Source organism: Clarias gariepinus, chromosome 23 (genome assembly GCF_024256425.1).
Source record: "Clarias gariepinus isolate MV-2021 ecotype Netherlands chromosome 23, CGAR_prim_01v2, whole genome shotgun sequence".
Classification (NCBI taxonomy): domain Eukaryota; kingdom Metazoa; phylum Chordata; class Actinopteri; order Siluriformes; family Clariidae; genus Clarias; species Clarias gariepinus.
In genome coordinates, this window is record NC_071122.1 from 25,011,668 (window position 1) to 25,023,570 (window position 11,903).

Genomic DNA, 11,903 nt, shown 5'->3' on the forward strand with positions numbered 1-11,903 from the left:
AGCTCATAATTACCCAAAGAGAGAGAGAGAGTGGGAGAGGAATGAGAATTACAAAAAGATAAAATGAAATAGAATAAAGTAAAGACAAGATAGACAGAGATAGGTAGACAAAGAAAAAAGGAGAGAAAAAAGAGAAAAAAAAAACAGGAAGAGAGGAGGGGCAGATGATGAAAATGAACAAGAGAGGATAAGAAAAAAAATTATTAAAGACACAGTGAGAGAGAGAGGGAGAGAGAGAGAGAATTGATCAAGAAAAGAAGAGAGCTAGAAGGAAAGACAAAAAGAGGAAGAAAAAGAAAAGGGGTATAGATAAAAGCAAGAATGTTAAAGAATAAAAGGGATAGAAAAAGTGAAGAGAATTACTGTATGGAGAGATAAAGAAAAATCTAAAGATAGACTATGTAAACAGAAATAGAAGAGATGGAACTGCTAAAGATGTGTGTGTGTGTGTGTGTGTGTGTGTGTGTGTGTGTGTGTGTGTGTGTGTGTGTGTAAGAGTGAGAGAGAAAGAGAGAGAATAAGAGAGAAAGATCAAAATAGACAGGGACAGAAATAGAGAGATACAATGAGGAGGAATAAAGGCGAGGCAGACGGTTGAGAAAGTCTTTCAGACTGCACCGCTGTGTCCTTGACATTCTACCAGTCATCCCACACACACACACACACACACACACACACACACAGGTAGCTGAGACTAACAAAATGAGAGAGAGGACACTGTCTCGCTATACATCACACGGCCTAATGCTCCCCGTCGCTCCCTGAGAATCAGTCCTGCGTCTAAAAGCAGCTCGGTGTGAGCAATGGATCAAAGTGTGAGTGTGTGTGTGTGTGTGTAAGCTGAGGTTAATTATAGCACCTCATTTAGCCTCAGTGTCTGCGGAGTTGAGCGGAAAAGTACGTCTCATTAACCATTGTCAAGGAGGACCTTTTGGAGAAGGTTTGGGGTGGTGAGCCTCAGGGCTCACTGCTGAGACCTGTCAGAGTTGTACCGTGGACAGGAGATGGTCAAGAGGCGACACTATAGGCAGCAAAAAGTCCAGCAGGCTTTAATCATTTTAAATAATGTTGCAGCTGAGATCGATTTTCTATCAATATTAGTGACAGGAATCACAGTCACACCCAGCTGCTGATTCCATTTATATTGCGATTCTGGAAGTATCACAATTTTATCAAATTCAATATTATATTTATTTACAATTTTGTTACAATTTTTAGACGTCAAACTTTTAAAATAATGTTTAAAAAAATGCTTCACGCCTGAACTGAACATGAGTAATTAAACGTAGGCCGTTCCTTATAACATTAGTTTTCTACGTAAAAACTAAGCGCACAATTAAACTCAAACACAAGAGTTAAACATTTAACTTCAAATTTAAATTAAACGCAAAGCTACACTGTTACTGAGCAGCGCGTATCTCTGACATCCACCATCATTAATATTTCTAAACAAACTTTGCCAATAATTTACTCCTAAGACACAGAATTAAAATGTGTGTGAGTGCGCCACCTGTAGGATTATGAGGAAATAAAATATTTAACTGCACCAAACGCCTCCAAAGTCTTACCTGCGTGTTTAGCAATAGTAAGAAAAGTCAAAACTGTGAATTGAGACTTGTGTAAGTGTGTGTAATGAGTGTGTTCTAAGACTTATGCACTCGCACGTTTCAGAGAAAACAGCCAATCGGGGACGATCTGCTCATCTTGATTCATGCACACTTACATTTCATACAGATTTAAATAATTCTTTTGATTGTGTAAAGCTGCTTTGCGACAATGACAATTGTTAAAAGCGCTATACAAATAAAATTGAAGTTTGTGTTTTAGCATTTGGAAGCTTCTGCACAGAATCAGTTACAATTAACGCGATCGGTCGTGTCTCATCAAGCTGAGAACCAGCCGATTCCGGGTCACTGTCTGATCGACCGGTTATAAACGTAATAAATCATTTAAAAATAGATTTTGGAATCAGTGTGGCGATACATGAATCAGCACAAAAAGGAATCACGATTCATGACTGAATCAATTTTTTCCCTCATCTCTATTATACACCTCGGCACGCGTGTTTAATCCGTCCCGAAGGCCAGTTTTTAAAGTAAAATTTTGTATTGTGAAACACATTTCCCCATAGAAAATAATGTAAATTCAAATAATCCAGCCACCCAAAAATATTACTAATATTAAAAATTTCCAACACTATAATCCTATTTTTGCATATAAAAACAATCCAAACAATGTAAATGAAGTAAAATATTAAAAAAAATTCATTAAACCTCACTTAACCCTAATTTAGGATTCCTCTTGGCACCGGCTGCTTTAAAAACCAAACTGAAAGTGGCTCCCTTTTCATCATGCTACCGTCCGTGATAACATTATCAGTACCTGTGGTGCTACGTCTTCAGTAAATCTTGCACAAAATGTAAAAAAAAAACATAATTAATATATACAGTCACTTTACTTGGCTTTCCACTGATGCAAGCAAGTTATGACCGACCCTGGGACGTACGCGCGACTTAGCCGGCGTTCGCTTAGATTTGGTTTGTTCGCTCGTATGCCGAAAATGCTTCGTATGCCGAGGAACCTCTGTATATATAAAAAATAATAAAATGTGTGTGTATAATAACTACTGTATAACTCCATAACTTCTAATACATATCTAACAGCAACTAGGTGTTCCCAGGACTCCGGGAGACTCACGAGCAGGAAGAAAAAAATATATTTAGATAAAAAAAAAAAAAAAAAGCAAGCGGTGTGGAAAAATACCGGATGGAGCTCATCCAATCTGATGTCTGACAACACTGAGAGCGAGGAAGAGAAATGAGAAGACTCTGCTTACGAACACATCGGAACTGCTGGGAAAATATTTACAGTGACATCACGGCTGGAGTGTTGCATCCGCTTGTAACAACGCTCCACTGGCGACTGTGACAAACCACCAGACGCTCCAGTTCATGCTGGCGCTGCTCGCGTGCACACGAGTAGGAGGAAGTGTGACGTTTATATAAGACCTGATTTTCAGCAGAAATACGAACCTTTAAGTTGAGTGTCTCTTTCCAAAAAGGGTTTCCCTTATTAAATGCCCCAAACCACAAGAGCCTATTGCAGGTGTGTGTGTGTGTGTGTGTGTGTGTGTGAGATGACATTAGCTGAAGATGATGAAGAGCGGATGAAAAGCAGAGTAAGCATCATGAAAGCAGCACACATGCCATAGAGCTATTATTATTATTATTATTATTATTATTATAACTGTTACTATGGTGACGGCCGGTCGGTTGTGATAAAGCACTCCAAGTTGTGAACACACCCAAACGCCGCTGACCTGATTCTCCTCATGGGTCACCCTCATCTGCTCCTTCAGCACAGAGGTGCGCGCCGCCTCCTCCTTCCTCATCCCGCGCTCCTTCTTTAGCTCAGGGCTCCAGAAGCTCTTGATGCTGTTCGCCGACGAGCCCAGCTTGCTCTCCTTGAGCTCCAGCTCTCGGCGCAGGATCTCGTTCTCGCGCTGCATGTCCCGGAGCTGTGCGTGAAGCGCCCCCTGCTGGTGATGCTGCAGAGCCAGCGAGCCCAGGGAGCCCAGTTCACCGTAAGACAGGAGGTCGGCGTGAGGTCCCAGGCCTACGGACGCAATATTAGGACTGCTGCCCATGGCTGTGACGCGGCCGCCGTAGACGGCCCGGCTGGCTCCGCGTCCCAGCGTCATGGTGCCTCTGGGGTAGGTTGCGGTGGAGCCCACGGCGTCGTGCTCGCTCAGATACATGGGGCCTGACGTAGCGTAGGCGGCGTTTAGTGACTGGATGTTCTCCATGGACAGGGTCTTGGCGCCCGAGCTGGCACCGGTTACCCTGCGGTGTCCCAGACGGGGCGATCGGGGCAGGCGGGGTGAACGAGCTGGGCTGCCCTCAATATGGCTGACGCCTCGCGCCGCACCGCTGTACATCTTCTGGAATTATGGGGAAGATCAGGGGCCGTGGCCAGGTGAGAGTCTCCACCCCTTTGTGATCGGTGCGGTGTCTTACTGCATCCTGAGGAGACAGAAGAGCAGACTGGGATTATTTAGGGAAAGACAGAGAAGGAAAAGATCGAGAAAAAAGATACGTCTTTCCCCAGATTATGCTATCAGGTGACATGAAGTTCCAGATGTTTACACGAGTGTGTGTGTGTGTGTGTGTGTGTGTGTGTTAAAGCCCTAACCTTGAATTTCCCTCGGACAGTGCAGTTTGTACACATAACCCTCCCTCTGCTTCACTCCTCATCCAAACCCGCTTTTTCATTGTCCATGTAAATGAGCTACAGTGGAGCCACGCCCCCCAGGGACCAGCAGTTGTTAAACGAGCCAGGGGGAGGGGCTATTCTTTAATGAGGTCACACAAGGAAAAAATCTTACTGTCCTGTTTAAACCCCGGCCAATACAAAATCGGAAAAGGAAATTTTTTTTTTGGTTACACATTTTTTTGTTTACACACACATACACACACACACACACACACACACAGGAGATCCATCTGAATGTATAAAAAGTGCATTTTGCATAAAAGGTGTTCTTTAAGTTTGTTCTTTTTACTTTTTTCTTTCATCTCTCTTTGCACGTTTTCTAACACACGAGACTAACGACTAGCTAGCTGGGATGCGAGCAAGACAAAACCTGCGAGTATCTGAACATTTCCTGGTGAGAAATTGCTGAGACTAAACTTTGACTTAGAATCAGCCGCGTAGTGTACAGTATTAACCAAACCTCAACTTTACTGAGAAACGTCACCATGACAACGCAAAAACGCATACGGAAAATTTAAACGTTTTAAACACAGTTCGAACTCTTAGTCAGTGACACACACACGCACACACACACACACAGCCCTGAGGTGTGACAAATCACAACAATAGAGAGGAAATCGTGTGTATAAACTGAACACGCGCACACGCACACACACACACACACACACACACACACAGGGTCTTGGATGTGGTAATGTTTCATGTGGAGAAATGAGTCACAAGCCACAGGCTTTGTCACCTTTGGCAAGGAGATACACACTCACACACACTCACACACACTCACACACACAGGTCAAGAAATGACAGGAGACCACAGAGGCTTCTTGTGTGTGTGTGTGTGTGTGTGTGTGTGTGTGTGTGTATGTAAGTGTTTAGTGTGTTAAAACCTCAAGCTGCCAGTGATGATAACGGCGGTGGTGACGCTGCTGCTATGGAGAGGATTGCCATGGCAACTGTGGAAAGAAAAGTACTCAAAGTGATTTCACCCCATGTCCTGTGACCAAACACTTGTGTGTGTGTGTGTGTGTGTGTGTGTGTGTGTGTTCACTTTGAAGAGAGACAAGTATATGTTTACGCTGCAGTGCTGCAGATGGTCAGGTCATCTGGGCTACATGGACATCCAAAAGACAGCGAGGACACATCCTGGACTCCCTCACGTGTGTGTGTGTGTGTGTGTGTGTGTGCGAGTAGATATGGGTGTGTGAGTGTCCGGAACTCTCTCTCTCGCTCTCTCATGCTGTGAGCCGAATATAACGCGGGATGAATAAGAATATGAACGCTATTAGCATTCTGCACTAGTGACTACAAGGTTGTAAGTTCTAATCCCAGGACTGACGGAGACCATGACCGGTTGCTGTAAAGGGTTAAGTCGTTTCCCCTGTACCCCGCTGTAGTCGATCAGTCGTGACCTGTCTGGTGCTGTCGGCGCGGCGAGGCGAGGCTAATCCTCCGCCACGTGGCTCTGTGATTAGATTTTATCAGCTTCGCTTCTGTAAGGCGTTTTTACACTCAGCCTCGAACGCTCGAGTTTAGACCAAAGATCGATCGTGGGCTCGCTCAGAAGAGCGCGTGTAACTTCTATCACCACAAGCAAGGGTAAGCTGGGTTCAGTGACCACAACCAGGGGCAATTTAATAGCACCACTGATTTATCACCGAAACAGAACTCGTGTGGAGTTAGTGTACATGAACACAACGCTGTGAGCAGACCGAATGTTTAATGCATGTGCTGTAAAGGAAGTCACGTGACATTCTGCAGTAGTTTAGAGATCAGTCTCGCTTGACTTTACAAAGGTTCAGTAATACCTTTTTTTTGGTTTGAAAAGAAATGCACTAAAAAAATCAGCAGAAAGTAACTTCAGTTCACTTAAGATAAAAGCTCTTTCAAAATCAATAAATGTAAATCTCAGGCTCTTCACGGCTGCCTAAAGGTGAAAACGTCGGTTCTCCTTAAATCTCCTTTAATACAGACAGAGAGGACACGCCTCCCACACTAACAATGACTAATACAGACAGAGAGGACACGCCTCCTACACTGGGACTGACTGATACAAACAGAAAGGACACGCCTCCTACACTCACAATGACTGATACAGACAGAGAGGACACGCCTCCTACACTGGGACTGACTGATACAAACAGAGAGGACACGCCTCCTACACTCACAATGACTGATACAGACAAAGAGGACACGCCTCCTACACTGGGACTGACTGATACAAACAGAAAGGACACGCCTCCTACACTGGGACTGACTGATACAGACAGAGAGGACACGCCTCCTACACTGACAGACACAGAGAGGACAAGCCTCCTACACTGGGACTGACAGATACAGACAGAGAGGACACGCCTCCTACACTGACACTGACTGATATAGACAGAGAGGACACGCCTCCTACACTGGTACTGACAGTTACAGACAGAGAGGACACGCCTCCTACACTGGGACTGACAGACACAGACAAAGAGGACACACCTCCTACACTGGGACTGACAGTTACAGACAGAGAGGACACACCTCCTACACTGACACTGACAGATACAGACAGAGAGGACACACCTCCTACACTGGGACTAACTGATACAGACAGAGAGGACACGCCTCCTACACTGACACTAACTGATACAGACAGAGAGGACACACCTCCTATACTGACACTAACTGATACTGACAGAGAGGACACGCCTCCTACACTGACACTGACAGATACAGACAGAGAGGACACGCCTCCTACACTGGGACTGACTGATACAGACAGAGAGGACACGCCCCCTACACTGGGACTGACTGATACAGACAGAGAGGACACGCCTCCTACACTGACACTGACTGATACAGACAGAGAGGACACACCTCCTATACTGACACTAACTGATACAGACAGAGAGGACACGCCTCCTACACTGACACTAACTGATACTGACAGAGAGGACACGCCTCCTACACTGACACTGACAGATACAGACAGAGAGGACACGCCTCCTACACTGGGACTGACTGATACAGACAGAGAGGACACGCCCCCTACACTGGGACTGACTGATACAGACAGAGAGGACACGCCTCCTACACTGGGACTGACTGATACAGACAGAGAGGACACGCCTCCTACACTGGGACTGACTGATACAGACAGAGAGGACACGCCCCCTACACTGGGACTGACTGATACAGAAAGAGAGGACACGCCTCCTACACTGGGACTGACTGATACAGACAGAGAGGACACGCCTCCTACACTGGAACTGACTGATACAGACAGAGAGGACACGTCCCCTACACTGACACTGACAGGTACAGACAGAGAGGACACGCCTCCTACACTAGGACTGACTGATACAGAGAGGACACGCCCCCTACACTGACACTGACAGGTACAGACAGAGAGGACACGCCTCCTACACTGGGACTGACTGATACAGACAGAGAGGACACGCCCCCTACACTGGGACTGACTGATACAGACAGAGAGGACACGCCTCCTACACTGGGACTGACTGATACAGACAGAGAGGACACGCCCCCTACACTGGGACTGACAGATACAGACAGAGAGGACACGCCTCCTACACTGGGACTGACTGATACAGACAGAGAGGACACGCCTCCTACACTGGGACTGACTGATACAGACAGAGAGGACACGTCCCCTACACTGACACTGACAGGTACAGACAGAGAGGACACGCCTCCTACACTAGGACTGACTGATACAGACAGAGAGGACACGCCTCCTACACTGACACTGACAGATACAGACAGAGAGGACACGCCTCCTACACTGACACTGACAGATACAGACAGAGAGGACACGCCTCCTACACTGGGACTGACTGATACAGACAGAGAGGACACGCCTCCTACACTGGGACTGACTGATACAGACAGAGAGGACACGCCTCCTACACTGGGACTGACTGATACAGACAGAGAGGACACGCCCCCTACACTGACACTGATAGGTACAGACAGAGAGGACACGCCTCCTACACTGGGACTGACTGATACAGACAGAGAGGACACGCCTCCTACACTGACGGATACAGACAGAGAGGACACGCCTCCTACACTGACACTGACAGATACAGACAGAGAGGACACGCCTCCTACACTGACACTGACAGATACAGACAGAGAGGACACGCCTCCTACACTGACAGATACAGACAGAGAGGACACGCCTCCTACACTGAGTGACAGATACAGACACAGAGGCCACACCTCCTTTACTGGTACAGACAGATGGGGGCTGGGAGACAGGGAGGGGCTATTTGTCATTAAGAGACCGTCAATAGCTGGAACACCTTTCTCAACAACCTGACATTAGCCTCGACGACGCCCTGCAGTAGAATTTACATTTCTAATCGTTTCCTTTTAACTAAATCAAATCCTGTCTCCCTTTCCCCCTCAGTTTAGTCCTGCTTTTTACACTCCGTAATAAAGTCGTTAGAAACGGACTTCAGTTCTGCGCCTCTGCTTCTGTTCTGTAGCTCACCTGCTGATCCTGACCAAAAAAATCATAAAAAATTAAATAAATCTGTCTTTTATTATCGAGCCGGCATTCATCTCCATCCTCGACATCTCCATCAGAGCACCACCGAGACACTTCTCTTCATTTTCATCCCTCGCTCTGCATCCGTCTAACTGTCTAGCTGTCTCTCATCATCCGTGCGCCAATCACTGGGGCGTTCTGAATTTGGGGGCCGGGTGCGCCAGCTGAGCTCGCCCAAGCAAAGAGAGAGGTAAATTACCCACAATCCATGGGGCTCTGAAACACTGCGTGATGTTCCAGAGACAGATATTTTAGGTCAGGTTTATTGTGAAAGACATCGCCTTTATGTTAAACCTGTGTCCAGAGCTAGCAGTTCATTATAGCGTTGTGGAATCTGTATGGCTAATTATTTATCACACACTAAATAAATAAGCAAACACACAGACACCCAGGCTATCTTAAAGGACACAAAGGTATGAGAGACACATTTCTTTGAAGTCACACCACTGGAACACAGAAGCTTGCTGGTACTCGTCTACATGCCGTTACTCTATCTGTCCTCGCTCAGACCACACCGCCTCGCCAAGGTCACTCATCGTCTCAACAACATGCTCGAGCGGTGTAAAGATTTATTTACGTTCTACAACTGAACTTACACTATTATCCTCATCATTCATGTCTTTTTCCGCTTTAAATGCGTCTAAAAAGCTGTGTGCATGTGAAACGGAGCCAGATAACGGGACGCGTCGCCAGACTGATTGTCGGCAGCTTTCAGAGCTCTGTTATAGGACTGTTGCCATGGCGATGGCTTGATTGTTTCATTCTTTCCATGGCAGCTTTAATTAAAAAATTTCATACGCCCTAGCTGATAAATATATCTTTACACACACACATATACAGTATATATATATATATAAATAAATGTCTGACATAAATTGCTAGCTATGGTCGTTGTCATGGTAACATAGTGCTGGTAGTAGAGGATTAAAAAACCGACGCAATTTACAGTTTTAATGCTACCATTTATTCTTTTGAGGCGCTCAGGAATAGTGGACAAGGTGTCTTTTCCATAGTTAAAACAACAAAAAATTTATCCAGCACTTTGTAGTCTACAGACTAGCTTTGATAGACACTAGAACAATAAGAAGTGCACACAGACACACACACCCTGCACGTTACATTTCAAGTTGTTGATGACTGAAGACTAAAGAAATCCACGCACATACGGTCAAAAACATGAAATGATGTGTTTATTAAATTGTCTGAATTCTGCGGCGCAGGAACTCACGCCCATCCTCAGATGGTTTCACACCGTACTGTATACGCTCTGAACTGCACCATACATGATTGTGTAGGCTGTGTGTGCGTGTGTGTGTGCGCGTGTGTTCTTATGATCACATTATACAGCACTGATAAGAACACGGTTTGATGTTTGCAACTGGGATTTAAAACCAGCCCTAGAGATCACAGTTCCTGCAAGATTGTTCAACATTTATCCATTATTCATGACTGTTCCAATCTAATGAACTCAATTTCTTCCTCTCTATCCATCCTCTATCTACCTATCTGTCTGTGTATCTATCTATCTATCTATCTATCTATCTATCCTCTATCTATCAATCCATACGCTATCTACCTTTCTGTCTGTCTGTCAATCTGTCTATCTATCCAACATTTATCTATCTGTCCGTCTGTCTATCAAACCATCCGCTATGTATCTATCTATAACAACATGAAAAAAATCTTAGACTTAAACATTTGTATGCATTCAACAATCTGTATTTCCCCCCCCCTGTTCTGTACACTACTAGGAGATAACACATATACACACACACACACACACACACACACACACACATGCAATAGCATTTAGCTAGTCTGTATGTATGTAGATTAATCATAATGTGTGTGTACACTAACCCAACCTCAGACACAAAGAGGGAAGAACCATCTGCTCTTTATTCGCTAACACGAGCCTATATATAGACACCTGACACCAGGGCATCTCCATCAATGTCCATTTCCATTAATTGCAGGCAGGAAACACACACACACACACACACACTACCCACACACTCACACACTATCACCCCAAGCATGCAGACCCATCAGCCTGTGTGTGTGTGTGTGTGTGTGTGTGTGTCACTGAAGGATGAAAGCTTTTGGCAGATTTAAAGACCCCTGTGTGACGTCACGCAAAGGGTCGCCGTTTAACTCCATTCCTACAACAAAGGAATCATATTATACTAATCACCTGTGTGTGTGTGTGTGTGTGTGTGTCATATAAAGACACAAAGACACACACATATAATGAACACACATACTCACACACAATGCACGCACACATATGTAATGAACACACACACACATCATGCACACACACACACGCACATACGCACATGCCCACGCTCTGTAGGGTGAATGTAGAGAACACACACACACACACACACACACACACGAGATGTGGATTACAGGATAAAATATAAAAGGTCACATCCGGATACATGTACAGCGGAAGTGCCTGCGCGCGCTGCTTTTCCGTTAACATAGCCTACGATAATGATAATAATAATAAGGACAATAATAATAATATTAATAATAATATTAATGAAATCATCATCACATCCTCACGGTGCCTCCAGTCGGCTCGCGCGGACGATGCAGCTGTGACTGGGCGACCGGCTCGAGACCAGACCGGGTGATGGACATTAAAAAAAAAAAAGAAAGAAAGAAAGAAAAAAAAAACAGCCACTCATTACGGTCACGGACCCCCCGGTCTTATTATTACCTGCTACAGCACCGGCGGCTCGGCCTCCACATCGGCGCGCGCTCTCCTCCTCCTCCTCCTCTTCCTCCTCTGTCAGCGTCTCCGCTCGCTCGCTCCGCGCGCTGTCATTGGGCACGCGGGTACGCGCGCGCGTTCCCGCCTCAAGAAGGAGCGCTTGCGGGAGGGGGGGGGGTGAGTTGTGAGGTGTGCGGAGGAGGGCGGGGGCGTTCCTGTTTCAACACGGACCGCCTCCGAAGGGAACGCCCCCTGTCACACAGCAATCACGTGAACAGACTCCTCCCATCAGAGGTACAACGACAACTTTGAATGAAAGGAATGAGAGGTTTAGTCTGTACATTGGGTCAGAAC

At 45.7% G+C, this 11,903-nt stretch overlaps 1 protein-coding gene across 1 annotated transcript in view; it reads right to left on the reverse strand.

Annotated features, from left to right (window-relative positions):
* erc2 (ELKS/RAB6-interacting/CAST family member 2) overlaps positions 1-11,639 on the reverse strand; it is a 48,674-nt gene extending 37,035 nt beyond the window's left edge. Inside the window, exons 1-2 of the mRNA XM_053484072.1 lie at positions 11,556-11,639; positions 3,305-4,022 (exon numbers count right to left, since the gene is read on the reverse strand). Coding sequence (XP_053340047.1) covers positions 3,305-3,937 — 633 coding nt within the window. The 5' untranslated portion in view covers positions 3,938-4,022; positions 11,556-11,639. The remainder of the gene's footprint in view (positions 1-3,304; positions 4,023-11,555) is intronic.
* Between the last annotated feature and the right edge of the window lie 264 nt (positions 11,640-11,903).